At 33.1% G+C, this 15,657-nt stretch overlaps 1 protein-coding gene across 1 annotated transcript in view; it reads left to right on the top strand.

The window, feature by feature from the left end:
- LOC103262171 (neuroligin-4, X-linked-like) overlaps positions 1–10,235 on the top strand; it is a gene marked incomplete at its 3' end in the record, with an annotated part of 175,200 nt that extends 164,965 nt beyond the window's left edge. Inside the window, exons 5-6 of the mRNA XM_008059828.2 lie at positions 6,803–6,862; positions 10,083–10,235. Coding sequence (XP_008058019.1) covers positions 6,803–6,862; positions 10,083–10,235 — 213 coding nt within the window. The remainder of the gene's footprint in view (positions 1–6,802; positions 6,863–10,082) is intronic.
- Positions 10,236–15,657: the final 5,422 nt, after the last annotated feature.

Here is a 15,657-nt window from a genome sequence, read left to right as displayed (position 1 = left end):
TATATATATATATATATATATATATATATATATATATATATATGACTAGAATATATAGTCTAGAAATATATACATTACATATATATTTACATATCTAATATATATGTTAAGGTTACTGACTTTTATAGAAATATTTCAGGAGGTATCTTAAGGCACATAAAAATCAACTTCATTTTCTTTTTAAAAAATTTCTTACTCCACTGGATAATTCTTACACAATTAATTTCATTTTCAACATGACTTTTTAAAATAAAGATACATAAAAATGCCTAGCAAAACAATGTTAATGTAGTTCCCATTTTTAAACACACTGTGATTTAATCTCAAGTGCATATATTATTCAAGAGGTAGTATATTCTTTTTTTTTAAAAGAAATAAAAGTTTGTTTAAAAGTAAGTTAGAGAGAGAGTGGGGAGAAAGAAGATTTACCTCCCCAAGGTGGGGGAGGGGGCCAAAGCCAGGAAGTGTGGCGACAGCCATAGCTCAAAGAGCACATAGCCACACCAGAGTCTAGTAAGGCAATATTCTAGCAGCTGAAAGTTCTAAAGAAATGGGAGAAACTCATGTTAATATAAGATTTGTCTTTTATTTCTGAGTACAGAAACATTTCAATAACAAAATTTATAACAGAAACCTTACAAAATGCTTACTTAAGGTTAGACAATGCTCTAGAACTCTAATAAGTACAGGCATATGTCCGAGACCTAAAAATATATTTATTTTCATTTCTGTTTGAAAAGTGTGAAATTAATTCTTCCTAATTATTGCGAAACAAGAAAGGGAAATTATCATTCACATTTTTTTCTCAATCTGTCTTCCAATACTAGCCAGGGAAAAACAAGAAAACACACAGAAAAATCGATATTTTTGTAAACCTTATTAACTATTTCCATTATTACAATGACGGATTCTTGAACTTGTAGGAAATTAGAATGATCTAGACCTTTCTTTTTCTGTAATTACAAAAACATTTCCCCAAGTTTTTTGAAATGGCAACCCATAGCAAATTAAATGTCAGAATTCTTACACACTGTATGCTACCCTAAAACCTTATATTGACAAATGATGATGAGTTAAAATGTAATAACCTTAGGTTTAAGTAAGAAGATGCAACATTGCATTTCCACACATGGGAGGAGAATTAATTATATGTACTACATAGAAGAATCCATCTTTCCCTCACTATATTTCTCGCTGTTCTTCATACTTGGTATGACTATGACTTCTTTCTTGTAATATGTATATGCTTTCAATTAAAGGCACAAGATTCAGACAACAGATATTTACCATGTAACATACATATATGTGCTGAATATTTGGTAGTCATAATGGAAAACTATGTTGAATAATCACAGAAAACACTTTTGTTTTTTAGAGCTAACGATCTGACAATTTAAAATGTATCATATTAAAATTCTAATAAATGTTGTGAAGAAAAATATCTACTACAGTGAATAATAAACAAACTAAAATTTATTTAGGAGTGGAAGTTTGAGATAATCAGAGAATGCCTTTCTGAGGCAATAGAATTTAAGGTGAAGAATAAAAGGAGTCAACCAGAAGAATATGTAATTTGCAGGCGGAAAAAAACAGCAGAATGTCCAAAAGTCCAAAGGAGACTTGATAATAAAATGAGTTAAGCCATGTTATGATGATTTATCAGTTAACTTTTGCTACAGAAAGAATCGTTTCAGTGCTAAGCATTTAAAAACAACCTATGGCTGGGCAAGGTGGCTCATGCTTGTAATCCCAGCACTTTGGGAGGTGGAGGCGAGAGGATTACCTTAGCCCAGGGATTTGAGACCAGAGATAGAACAAGGGAGATGGAAACAGATCCTAGCAGATATAAATACTTGGCATATAAATAAAGAAATATAATACCCATGTGCCTAAAACTGGTATTGGTATCTAAGGAAATAATTAAAATAATCTGTATGTTATATCTTCATACCTTTGGATAAAAGAATCATTTTTATAAAAAGCAAAAATTATACAGGAAGATATAATGAATTATACTTCATATGCATTTAAAATTTATATAATAAAAATCTATAAAATGCTTAAAGACAATAAGCTAAAAAAGATATTCTGAATGTTTATTAAACTGTACAAAGTTGGGCAAATTATTTAATCTCTTAATACCTCAATTTCCTCAATGTAAAATGAAGAGTTACTAATTATCCATCTCATAGGGTATCTGTGAAAAACGCATAAAACATGTAGAACAGGGCCCAGCATACACTATGCACTATTAAATGTCTGCTATTACATCCTTGAGAAGAAGTTAACATTCATGATATAAAGATTTCCTACAAATCAATGACAGAGATATGCAGCAAATCAAAAAATGACATGTTATTCAAGAAAGGAATTGGGAACAATCAAGAAAGCAAATGCAGAGATGCACATCTTCACTAGTTTTAAGAAAAATACAGATTTTCATACAAAATGCTAATATCTCAAACCCATCAAATGACAAAAACAATATCTGATAATATCAAGTGTTGACAAGAGTGTAAAGAACAGGGAATTATTTTACCTGCTAATGGATGTATAACATAATGTAACTCTTTTAGAAAGTAATATGTCAGTATCTACTGAAGATAAAATTAGTATTATCCTATGTATCGGTTAGCTATTGCCGCATAACAAAACACTAAAAATCAGTGCCTTAAAACACTAAATGCTTACTGTTGTTTATGAGCTTGCACATCATGTAAGCTAGACATTTGATCATGATCAGGCTCATTCGTATATCTACTTTGTTGATTTTTCTGTCTCACATAATTGGGGGTTTGCTGGAGGTAGTTTTGTCTAGATTGGGGCCAATGGGCTCTTCTCTGTGTGATGTCTTATTTTCCAGATCATTAACCTGAAATTCTTCATGCAACAGTGGCAAAGTTTCAAGTGAGTAAGAACATGTACAGGGAATTTTGAGTCCCAGTCTTGAAAATAGCACATTCTCACTTAAAAAAAATATTTTGCAAAAACAAATCATAAAGCCATTCAAGATTTAGTGGGTGAGAACACAGATTCTATCTGTATTTATGAGGAATAGAAAATTCACAGGAAGGATTGTAGAAAAGGGGACTCTGCCTGTCAGTGGACTACACCTTATAATTCAGCAATTGTCTACCTAGTAGTTACATGCCCTTGAGCAGAGGTCTTCAAACTGGCAGATTCCTTTTCAACATTTTTCAAAGTATAACTCTTCCAATGATTTAAAAGAAATCAATTTTCAGGTACTCAGCTTCAGATATTCTCTTTTACAAACATTTCTGGTCACCAAAAATCTGTTTCTATTTCACAAAGAATGGCCTTCACTATGCATGACACATTCTTACCATCCACCCTGCTTTGCCATGGTGTGTAATATAAGAGAAGTCATTCCAAATGCTACTTCCTGGGAAACCCCTTTGTTGAAAGTTTCATAAAATAGGTCTCTCATATTATATGTATTTCTATTGAGTGAAGCTTGCTTCTGTTCAGATGTTCTGACTTCAAGAAATAAAAAAATTGAGCTATATGTCAGTTAAGCCAGTTTTTTTCAAATGCAGAAATTGAATTTTTATGTCATCAATTTTTCAAGATGTACATGCATTGGATGAAGCCCATCAATAAATGTTCCCACCTGAAAGTCATCTTTCAGATTCACTAAGATAATAATATTCAAATAGAAGTTTAGATGTATTTTAATATTTATATATGGAATATTTATCTCAGTTTAGTTGATTGTCAAGGTGTAGAGAGAACTGAGGAGGTGTCCAGTTTGAATCCCTGCCCTTCTCCCCTTCCTGGGGTTACTTGTGTCCCCTTCACCCCTTCCTCCTCCACCTCACTGTTTCCTCTTATAGCAGCCTCCTTTCATTGCTCATAGAAATTTATTTCTGGTCCCAGTTCTTCCACAAGTGCTTACCTATGCTCATCTTTTCCTCATCAACCACACTTCTACCCCCAGATTTTCCTACTAGGCTCAGCAGAGGATTCTAAAAAATCATGGGTGCATTTTCCTGTCTCATTGGATTCATCTCTATGCATATCTGTTTCTGATATTTGTGACTTCCTCCAGGCTGGGTGTGCCATATTCTCTCTTACCCAGGGACTACATGTTGAAAGCATCAATATACATTTGTAGAAGGGATGGGTTTATGAGTAAATAAACTCATGAATCATGGGTAGTCTGATGTGAGGAGGTTCCATTCATCTCCTGTTGCAGCAACCTGGGATGTTATAAATGCTCCCCCATCTCCTCTATGTATTGGATTACAAGATTAAATTTATATTCCACTGTGGCCAAGTGACAAACTAATCAATCACATCCATATCTATGATAGCTAAGAAATAATTTTTTCCCCCATAGGCCATTATACAACTTCCCCTGTATAGAAAATAATGTATTTAGCCAAGAATGGCTCTTTCTGTATTTGGGATAATAAGACTAAGTTGATAATGAACTTTGCCTTCTTAAGAGATAGTAAAGTGTAATAAAATATAAACGAATAAATAAAATTTTAATACGATATATCCTATTAAGAACAATAATGCTAAGGGCTCTTTTTGGTTCTATTATTTCCTCATATTCTTGCATAGATAATGTGAGCACATCAGTTAAGGAAGAAGTTCGGAAACATGACATCAAAAGTATAAACTTTAAAAGAAAATAGTGAATGAATTGAAACTCATCAAAATTAAAACCTTTTCCATGGCAAAGGACATCACTGAATAAACAGAAAAGCCACAAACTGGGAGAAAAGATTTGTGAGACATATTTCTCATAAAATAGTTTTATCAAGAAAATATAAATAACTGCTATAATTCACTAAGAAGGAAATAACTCATTTTTTAATTGTGCAAAAATATTTGAATAGACATTTCACCAAAGAAGAATGTACATTAGAAGATGTTTACTATCATTAGTTGTTAGGCATTAGCTAAATGCAAATTAAAACTACAATGAATACTATTTTCTAGCCATCAACGTGACTATAACCAAAAAGATATTAACAAGTGTTTGCTAGGGATTGGAGTAGTTTAAATAAAGACCCTTCATATACTGGTGGTGAGAATGCTGAGTGGTGCAGCTGTTTTAGAAAAGTGTCAGCTTCTTGAAACAATTAGACATAAACTTCCCGTATGAAACAACAATTATACCACTTGGTATTTATGCAAGATAAATGAAAACATATTTATGCAAAAAAAGATACACAAATAAATGTTCACAGCAGCATTATCTGTAATAATCAAGTGGAAACAGCCCCAAAGTCAATCAGCACATAAATGGATTAAAAAATTGTTATGCTTATACAATGAAAATAGTCATAAAAAGGAAAGAAGTACTGATGCATGCTACAAGAGGGATGGACTTTTAAACAATATATTAAGTAAAAGAAGCCAGACACAAAAGATCATATATTATATGAGTTCATTTATATAAAATGCCATGAAATGGTAAATCTCATAAAGACAGAAGATAAATTAGCAAGGCTGTCACACCCACCCACCCACACACTCAGACCTGGTTATTAAAGGGTGTTGAGCCTCATGAGATCAACGGTAGTTAACCTTTGTTTGATGTATGAAAACAGCAATAGCAAATCTTGGTTTCAAAACATGTTTTAGCTTTTCTGAGTTATATGGAACTAAAGAATGTTTATAATATATACATGTTGCAGATGACAGTGTTTGTCTTCTATGCTAATCCACTTGTCCTAGCACTCTAGGAATTCAAAGACCATTTTAATTGCCTGACACAATTCAGTTATTGGTAATTGGTCATGTATACACAGACTGCATCTGTCTATCAAAAGAAGGCAATTCAGTCAATTTACTAAATAATTCAGGCAAAATTGAATGCTTTAGTCTCATATATCTGGAAACTATAAAAACCAAAGTATACAAGGGATATAAGGGAAGTTAATTTTTTTGGTATGGTTAAGGACTCCTTCCTGCGTTTTTCCTATATTAAAATCTCTGTGCAGATTTTATTGAGGTAATTAGCATAGGTAATTTCTATATTTTTTAACAAACTCAAGTAACAACTTTCAAATAATATTGAATACGTATTTCAAACAAAGAGAACATGACCTAAAATATTTTGCCTTTACTTAAATACTTATCACAAGTAGTAGATTTTTAAAAGTAGAAAGCAAGACTAAATAATGAGTGTTGGTCCTCTTACCACTGATTAAAGGTGAATCTTAGTGGTTTAAGTTAGTGACAATTATTTTTTTTGTAATTGTGTTTTTGTAAGGTTTTAATGCATGAAACTAATGTTGATTTTATGATATTTTGATGGAAATCTTTCCATTTTTATTATGTATGTTTCAGCTTACATCATGCAATTTTCTAACTATAGTGTATCCGTGACATTTCAACAATTTATTTAGATGATAACATGTTAAAACCAGAGGACCATTGAATACTTCATATGCATTTCTTTAAGAATGTGGGAAATCTCTTTTCTAATAATTTAATTTTCTCTTTTTTTAAAGCAATTCACTATAGCATTTTTTTTTGGAATAGTATCATTTTAACCCCCAAACTGCATTTTCACAGAATATCTAATATTTTTTGCAAGTAACATTTTGAATTTGTTCTTCTTGACATCTTTATGTTTATATGCATTTTGCATCGCCCTATTTCATTTTTTTGAAATTCAAATGTAACAGATTTTAACTTTTTGTGTTACATTATTTTTTTTTCTTTTACTGGGTAGCATCTCTCTCTTTTCTGAATTTTTTGCAAACCTGTTGTTTTTGAATTCTCTTTTTTCCCTTTATTTTCCTTCTCAATATGACCCCAGGAGCCAACACAAAGAAAAACGCAGATGATATAACCAGTAATGACCGTGGTGAAGATGAAGGTATTTTTTGTTTTTTCAAAGCTCAACCCTGATGCATGATTTTATATCTATCTATCTCTTTATTTTTTTCATTTCAATCTGTTTTTCCTCGCCTTATTTGAAGCTAGTACACTTTGGTGTGCTTCTTTATTTATTTTCTTCTTGTATGGAAACCACTGTCATTTTTAAAACCAATTATCACGTAGAGAACTGAAAATCACTGTGAGAAGAAGTATAAACATTATTTCTAGACATGAAATGAGTAACAAAATTTTATTCACAAAGAAGCCCACTTCCTCCCTTTTCTTTTTTCTTTTTTTAAACTTGGTCTCAATAAGAGGAAATAAAAATTTAAAACATGCATGTATACTTTGTTTTCTTCCCTTAAAATGTTATTTTGTAAGTTAATATTATATTTTGGAGCTTTGATCTTCTTAATTGTTTCCATAAACTGCAAAATTCTGCAACACCTCAGTAAAACTATGAAGGGGCTGGAATTTCAGTTCTGTGGTTTTTTTTTGTTTTGTTTGTTTGTTTTTCTTGGCAAACATATTGATTCTAAAATAGGTTTTGAAGACTCTGCTCACAGTGAAGTACATCAAAAAGTATTTTAACAAGATGCTGTTGTTTCTTTCAGGACTGCCTTTTAACAGCATTTAAAGAAAAAAAATATAAGGGTATCTTAGAATTGAAAAGGAACAAAAAGCTAGCTGTGTGCATCTTTCTTTTTACACCATGGCTATTTTGAAAACATTTTTTTCTCACCAAAATGTTTTGTTACTGTGAGAACTTTTTCTGAAGGCTCCCAAATTGCTCAATAGATAACTCAACCTTGGGTGAAATGGTTTTTTTTAATGGAAAGAATGAGCTAGCCAGGCAGACATCTAACACACTATATTCTGTCCCTTTTTGTGGAATAAATGGTTTTAAAACTAAAAGAAACCTAAAAGTACTAAAACAAATCTTTACTCACTGAGAAGGTTCCATAGTATGGGTAAAAGTGCATTTTTTTCTCATCTGGGTAGCAAAATGCATGGAACTCTATTTTTTTTTTTTTTTTTAAGATATGGCCCTTGAGAAATCTTTGGATCTCTGTCTAAAAGCAACTTAAAGCCCAGCAGTGAGTGGCGAATTATCCTTGCTGGTCAACCCATCTTCCTCAAAAACATTTTTTTGACCGGTCACTTGTTGTTGCTGCCCTCTTTGCTTCTCTTCATAAATCGACTGCTCTCCAAGTACATTACTTTCATGCCTGGTCTTTTCCTAATATTGTTGTTATTATTACTGAGCTCTAAGCTCATACACCTGTCATTGTCTCAAATAGCTCTCTAACAGATCTCATTGATGGCATTCAAAGATTAAAATCAATATTTGCCTCAAGCAGCCTCTTCTTTAATAAGGACTTCAGAACACCTTGTATTTTGTCAGTGTTCATAGAAATAAATAAATAAAAATAAAACACACCTTTTTTTCTCTTGTACCTTCTACTACTATATTTTGCTCAACTTTCGATTTTTAATATATTTCCTTTTTAATAATTAGGGTCTGGTTCCTAAATGCTCCCAATAAGTTGTTATTACTGTTAAAATACTATCTAATTTTCATTTAATATTGATAAACAGGAATTCTTTTTTAACTTGGAATTATTACATGTGGTTATTACTTCAACAGGTTCAAGATAATTGTGTTATATGTTTCATGAAAAGGTAGGAGATGTTAATCTAGCATATTTTCTGAGGGAACACATTACAGCAGCCTTTAAAAGTTTGTACGTATTATTTTTTCCACAATTTAGTAGTCAACAGCCAGTCATGCAAAAAAGCAAATCAGAAACCAGAAAGAGGCAGTGGAACACGAGGAATGTCTTTTCTTATTCACATAGCAGCTTATTTAAAAAATTCTGTGTAATGTATATTGGATAAATGATTACTAGATAATTTTTACTTTATATTTTACATGGGAAAATAAAAGACAGTCTTCTGCCATGTATTAAATATCTACAATCCTTGGGAAACTTGACACTCTTTTGTGTACTTTACTGTGACCAGTGGGCTGCTCATGCCTCCTGTATGCACCCAATGAAATTGTGATCATAATTTATTCTAAATGGAGCCACCATCCAAATGATGGTAGTTTATTTCCTCAAAATCCCTTTCTAATATTCCAAAAGTGTCCTCATGAAGTAGAAAAGAAAAAGAAAAAGCTTTATTGGAGAAAAACGTGAAAATAAATATGCACAAGCACGTGGATTTTCTTTTGATATTTATACACAAACACATATCTATATTCAGAAGTATTTACAGATGAGGTCAGTCTTCCTAAAAATTAAATATAAACCTAATGACTGATTAATGTTAAACAGATTATTTAATCATAACTTTTGAGAAAGCAGGCTTTACAGATGGTCTCTGAATTTCTTCATCACAGATCATTGTTTTTACATCATTCCTAATTACAATAATAAAGTAATTACTAGGAGTATTCATTGATTGCAAGTCACAATGGAAATTTATATTTTCTGTGAAAATATAAAGCATTTAAATAATTTTGTCTTGAGTTCAAATTCTTTTGCCATTTTTATGACATCTTTTTCATTTTTGTTACTTAAAAATGTTGGGGTATTATTGCAATCAATAAAGTAAAGATACTTGGACAATTTTTATTTTTTCCCACTTTTTCTGTTGATGATTTCTAACCATATATTAGTTTTTTGTCATCTTTTTTTCTGTTGAACGTTTATAGTTTCATTACTACTTTTATGTTTTTATTGTTAAATTGAAGATGAATCTGTACACTCACCTGCAAATTAAAAAGATATTTATATTAAAATTATAAATTTGAAGTTGGTTTTACATGTAATTAGTGACAATATATTTTCTCAAGGATGCTATGTGCTTTGTCAATTCAAATCACATTTTAGAATTTGAGCAGAACTTAGGAAATCGATACTTTACCTTAAAACACTTATTTTACTGCATTTGATATATACAGAAGCTTATATGAGCATATTACTCCAAATGTTCTTTAGTGTCTCCAAATATCACTTCCATGGATAGAAAATGTAATAGCATTGATCATTTTCCTTAGGCACTCTTATTAAGGCATATGTCATTCATAAAAATAAATGTGATTAATTGAAGTCAAAACTAGGAAGATTTATGAACCTCCTTTGTCCTGTATTTGGTATCAGTGAGTCAGTGTGATTCTTTATTGTGTTTCCTTACTTGGCTTTTTTTCCCAGATATTCATGATCAGAACAGTAAGAAGCCAGTTATGGTCTATATCCACGGTGGATCTTATATGGAGGGCACTGGGAACATGATTGATGGCAGCATTTTGGCGAGCTATGGGAACGTTATTGTGATCACCATTAACTACCGTCTGGGAATATTAGGTAAGTGATTTTGTCCTGCAAGTGAATGAGCAAGAGGCAATATGGAAGGTCTGCTATTTATTTTGATGAGGCTTGTGGATATGGATCATGTTATTCCAATGCCTGGCTGATTCTACTTTACACTATTTACTTTATCTGATTGGATATACTTCTTCCATTTTTACTACATTCGTGCAACATGGTAATTTTGCTGTTTTTCTTTTTTAGCTTGCAGATTTTAATCCAATAATTTCATTTTATTGAATCTGAATCCCTCCGCAAACTAATGCAGACTTCACAGTCATTGAGATAAAATGAAACTTTGTTTAAAGCATGTTTCTTCCTTGGAGCTAAATGAATAAATGTTCATCTACATAGACCTATATATTGAAACCATATTTGGTAATATCATAACCATTTGGTAATAGCCATAGATAACAGTATTTTCTGATTGTGTAGTAGGATAAATCAGTATATATAGAAAAAAAATTTCATCCAGTTCTTGAATTGATTATATGTATGTTGAGCATTGAAGATCTGCCATGTTGATCCCATTACATCTGCATTCAAGGATACTTAACTGTTATTGAACTTTTGTTCCATTTTATAATTTGTGATTCAAGGACATTGGCTAAGTGCATGGAAATTCAATCTTAGTTCCCCATTCTTTAGGTGTCTCACTCATTTTCCTCTTACTGTGAGTTGGGAAATTACAAATTTGGGGGTAAGATTTCAAGATTTACCTTTTTAGGTAGTGTTGCCTATTGTTATTTAGTTCATGAATAATGTTCCTAGACCTATGTAAACACATTTGTTTTCAAGGCAAAATGCATTAAAAGGGTGCAGAAAATGAAGTTTTTAATAAGGCAGCCATGATAGTGATGTGTATTTTGGTTATTGTGTTGTTATGGTACAATGTAAAATACAAGATAGCATCTACTAATGGAGCTCTGTCAGACAAGAAATGCAACTGAAACAGTTTTCTTCAAATAGGTAAATATACCAGGAATATTTTATTTTCAGTGAAATGTTTTAATTTCATTTTGAATGATTTCTTTTCCTTCCTATGTGAAAACATTAACTTACAAAACACCAAGAGGTGGTGAAGCGAGAAATGTATTTCTAACTTAGAAATGCAAATTACCCACAGGTGTTCCTGAATTTCTGACTTTTGAGGCACTGATAAAGTGCTCAAAATTCCAGGTTGGTCTTTGTATTACAGAAAAGAAACTAAAAAACAAAACAAAAGAAAACAATTTTTAAAACCTATTAGTGTCAATAACCTAAGTATTCTGTGGTTTTCTTTCTATTTTATTTTCTTGCAGTTTTTGTTATAAGCCAGATCTCTGGAAAATAATTTTTAACTGTTGCATAGTGATGATTGCATGCTTCTCTGAATATTTTCCAGATGCGTCTGGCTAGTTGCTTTGGCTACTCCTGTTGGAAACAGGAAATAGTGTTTCTTGATGTTTTACAAAAGGTCCATTCTAACAAAGAGGTGGAAAGAGGAAACTATGTGTGAGGGCACTGCACAGGGGCTCTTCAAAGGGAGCAGTGTGTGCCTGCCTGTCGTATGGCCACAGGAAAGAAAGCTTTGGGCACCCTCTTCTGAATGAAGTAATGGGTATTGAACAAGGTCTTGCTTTGGTAGGATCACAAAACATTCTGTTGCACGCAGAATGGGTTCATGTTTCTGATAAGATTGGGTTTCAAAAGAAAATGATTTCCTTTTTCCCCCTAAAGCTGAATTGCATCAAGCAACTCTACACTGTAATTTTTAAGAATCAGTTTTGTCCCTTTATGAATGAAGTGCAGATCTCTCAACATAGTGAGGGGATTATACACACCTTATCATTTTTTAAGAAAAGAGAAAAATAATACTCATTGGAAATGTTAAGTCTACTTTTTGCTATGAAGAGTTAAAACTAATAAGATAACACAGAGCTTTAAAAATGATGAGGAGGAAATAAAAGAAGCAACTTAGCATCTCTATGTGTATCTATTTACATTCCTCCAATGAGCTACTGTGGAAAAGCCAAGCATACTACAGACCCCCTTTCATCTGATGGCGTGCAGAGTGCCAAGTTGGCTTATTATAAAGGAAGATAGAGACTTTCAAATGTGCCTTCGTTGATTTTTATCATGGATTTCACATTTACTATTGCCCTCTTGAAAATGGTTAGGGGTTAGGCGGCATTTACTTTTTGCTTGCATGAAACTACTATTATTGGTCTTGAAAAAATATTTTTAAACCTTTGGCATCTAGATATTTTAAAAGATGTTCAAATAAAATAGCACAGTGTGCGCTATGATAATCACTTGAGTGCTTTTCATCCAAACACATAAGTTTTTCAGCAAAAAGTTTAAAGAGTTTGAATTTATTTTTACAGTAAAATTCATAAATGCATGAATGCTATTTTCCTACCTAAGTAATGGGAAAAAATTCCTTAAGATTATTTTTATTTTTTTGAAGCAATAAATGCTGTTTTCTTATCCAAAAGAGAGGGTTATAAAATGAAATATGCTAAAAATGGAAGTGGAATGCTGGCATTGGATGGAACATAGATGGTAGAATGAGGCAAACATGAGCTAGGATCTTCCCTCTCTCTAGCTCCGTGTTTTTGGCATGACATTGAGAAAGTCAACTAAATTTTTCTGAGACTTGTCCTTTAGGTGTAGAAGGCAGTGGCATTATCTCCCTTGCGAGGTAAATTATACTATTGTAAAGTTTCAGTCGTTTGAAACACCACACTGTATCCCATAATTATAAGTTAAGTACAAATAAAATGTTTTTTTTAAAAAGGTTTAATGGATTTGTATAGGTGAGATTTTTTTAGCCCCTGAGTAGCAAGCAGTATGCTCAGTCACATTATAATTTCCACTGTCATTGAACATCATACTAATACTACTGTTGCTTCACAGGAAGAATTGAGACTTGTTCAATCTGTAAAGACTAATATCTGTTAAATATTGGAGTCCAAATGGAGTCACCTGAATTTTAAAAATCATTATAAGATATTTCTATACATTAATTAAATCAGTCATCATTCTTGCTTTTTGAAGTATGAATATGTTTTATTTTTTAATCAGAACGGTGCAACACAATATTGCCAGTCATTAATCATATAACTTGTTGTCTAATCCAAGACTTGTCTGGGAGTTGTCCATATGCTATGAATAAACTGAAGTTGTCCCAAGAAAATTGGAATGTGTCATCATAACTATAAAGTACTTATTTATACATACAGGAAGTGTCTTATGAATGAACTGGTGTTCAGTTTATTCTTAAAGAAGCTGCTCTTCTATCAATATATATCTTATTTATTCTGCTGCATACCTTTGTAATTAGGAGGGCAAATATTTCCAAGACTTTGAAAAATATGAAGTTCAATTCTCTTAAGTCAGTCATCATTAGGGTATACAGTGTTCTTAGTGCTGAGGAGAAGCCAACAAAAACTTTGCTGAGCTGGACAGGCTAAAGCATTTGCCTAGTCTCATCTAGCAGTCTAAGCACCCACTCCCTCTCACCTATTCACCTCACAACTTTCATGTGCATCACTTACTCCTAAGAAAAGTAGTCATGAATCTAGGTTATAAAACTTTCAGAACAATCCCCTCAACAGTGAAACCGCAGAAGTCAAATCTGTGAATTCCCATAGGGCTATTATTGCATTAACACTTTATTCACGATCTCAGCCCCTTCCTTTATAGCAGTGGTCCCCAACCTTTTTGGCATCAGGGACCTCTTTCATGGAAGACAATTTTTGCACGGACCAGGGCAGGGGAGATGTTTCTGAGATTATATTATATATAATCACTATTAAAATAGATGTGTGGACAGAAGTGGCAAATAAAATAATGGGAGTGCCACATATGGACTAGAATAAGTGTTAGATTCTGATTTAAAGCCTGCCACTAGATGCAGTTATACAACTGAAGTATATCAACTCACTTGCCACTCACTTGCCCCTCAAGTTTAGATAGGAGTCTGAAAGCAATTGATTTAATATGGTCTCTGTGCAGTCATACCTCACTGCTATTATTAACCTGTATTTACAGCCACTCCTCAGCACTAGCATCACTGCCTCAGCTCCATCTCAGATCATCAGGTATTAGATTCCCATAAGAAGCATGCAACCTAGATCCTTTGCATGTGCAGTTCACATTAGGGTTTGCACTCTTAGGATAATTTAATACTGCTGCTGATCTGACAGGAGGTGGAGCTCAGGGGATAATGAGAGCAATGAGGAGTGGCTGTAAATACAGATGAAGCTTCACTTGCCTGCCGCATACCTCCTGGTGTGCCGCCTGGTTCCTCACAGGCTGATCTGTGACCTTGGGGTTGAGGATCCCTACTTTATAGGGTAATATATAACTTGAGTTCTTTCAAATTTTTGGGAAGGAGTTGGGGTCTCACTCTGTTGCCCAAGCTGGAGTGCAGTGGCATGATCATGAAGATCATGGCTCATGGTAGCCTCTAGTACCTTGGCTCAGAGGATCCTTCCGTTTTCCACCTCAGCATCCTAAGAAGCTAGGATTAGAGGCATGCGTCACCATGCCCGGCTATTTTTTTTTTTTTTTTTGTAGTGACGAGATTTTTCTATATCTATGTTGCCCACGCTCGTCTTGAACTCCGAGGCTCAAGTAATTCGACCATTCAAGCCTCCCAAAGTTCTGGGATTGCAGGTTGAGACACTGCACCCAGCCTTTTTTTTTTTCAGGTTCAGGATAGTTCAAAAGTATTCAGTGTAAAACAGAATTTACCTAATAGAAATATCTGAAACTTATTTATGGCTTTTCATTTCCCTCATCCCAGTTAATTGCCTCCAAGTTGCATGCCTTTATATTTTCAGTTTTTTTAGTCTACCTCAATTCAAATATTCACTTCAGTTTAGCTCACGTGGTATTATTACCTTTTTGGTCACCCTACGATTTGATGTTTGGTGTACACTGAACTTTATTGTTGCTTCAAAGCAATCTTAACTATAACCCTTTAGCATCAGTTCATTGAGAGCCTGCAGTGTGATCAGCAATTGGTTGTTGTAGATGTTACTTTTCTTCATCCTCATAAATGCTCTTGGAAGGGTTAATTTTACCTTACCTACCAGGAAATGATGGTTTGGAGGTGATGAAATTTACTTATGGTGTTACAGCTAGGGGCAATCAGAGCTGGAATCAGAACCCAACTTTAACTAAAGCCAGGGCTCTGCCTCTTGCCTCTCAGAACTCATCCCCAGCCTTGTCAGTCAATGTCAAATATGAATCAGTAAACTGCAGAGTGAGTGAGGAAACTGCATACCACTTTAGCAACAGGTTTAGATTCTATAATTATGCAAAAAATGTTCTTACTGCGGATCTAGATACACAATTGTGATAAGATGCTTATTGTGTAATATTTTTATGTTCCTCAAAGTGGGTCTTTGATTGCTGATTAATTTCCATC

The sequence above is a fragment of the Carlito syrichta genome, unplaced genomic scaffold (assembly GCF_000164805.1).
Source record: "Carlito syrichta isolate Samal-C Ts95f unplaced genomic scaffold, Tarsius_syrichta-2.0.1 Scaffold17287, whole genome shotgun sequence".
Taxonomy (NCBI): domain Eukaryota; kingdom Metazoa; phylum Chordata; class Mammalia; order Primates; family Tarsiidae; genus Carlito; species Carlito syrichta.
The sequence above is the reverse complement of the archived record's forward strand: the minus strand, read 5'-3'. Positions and strand labels throughout refer to the sequence as shown.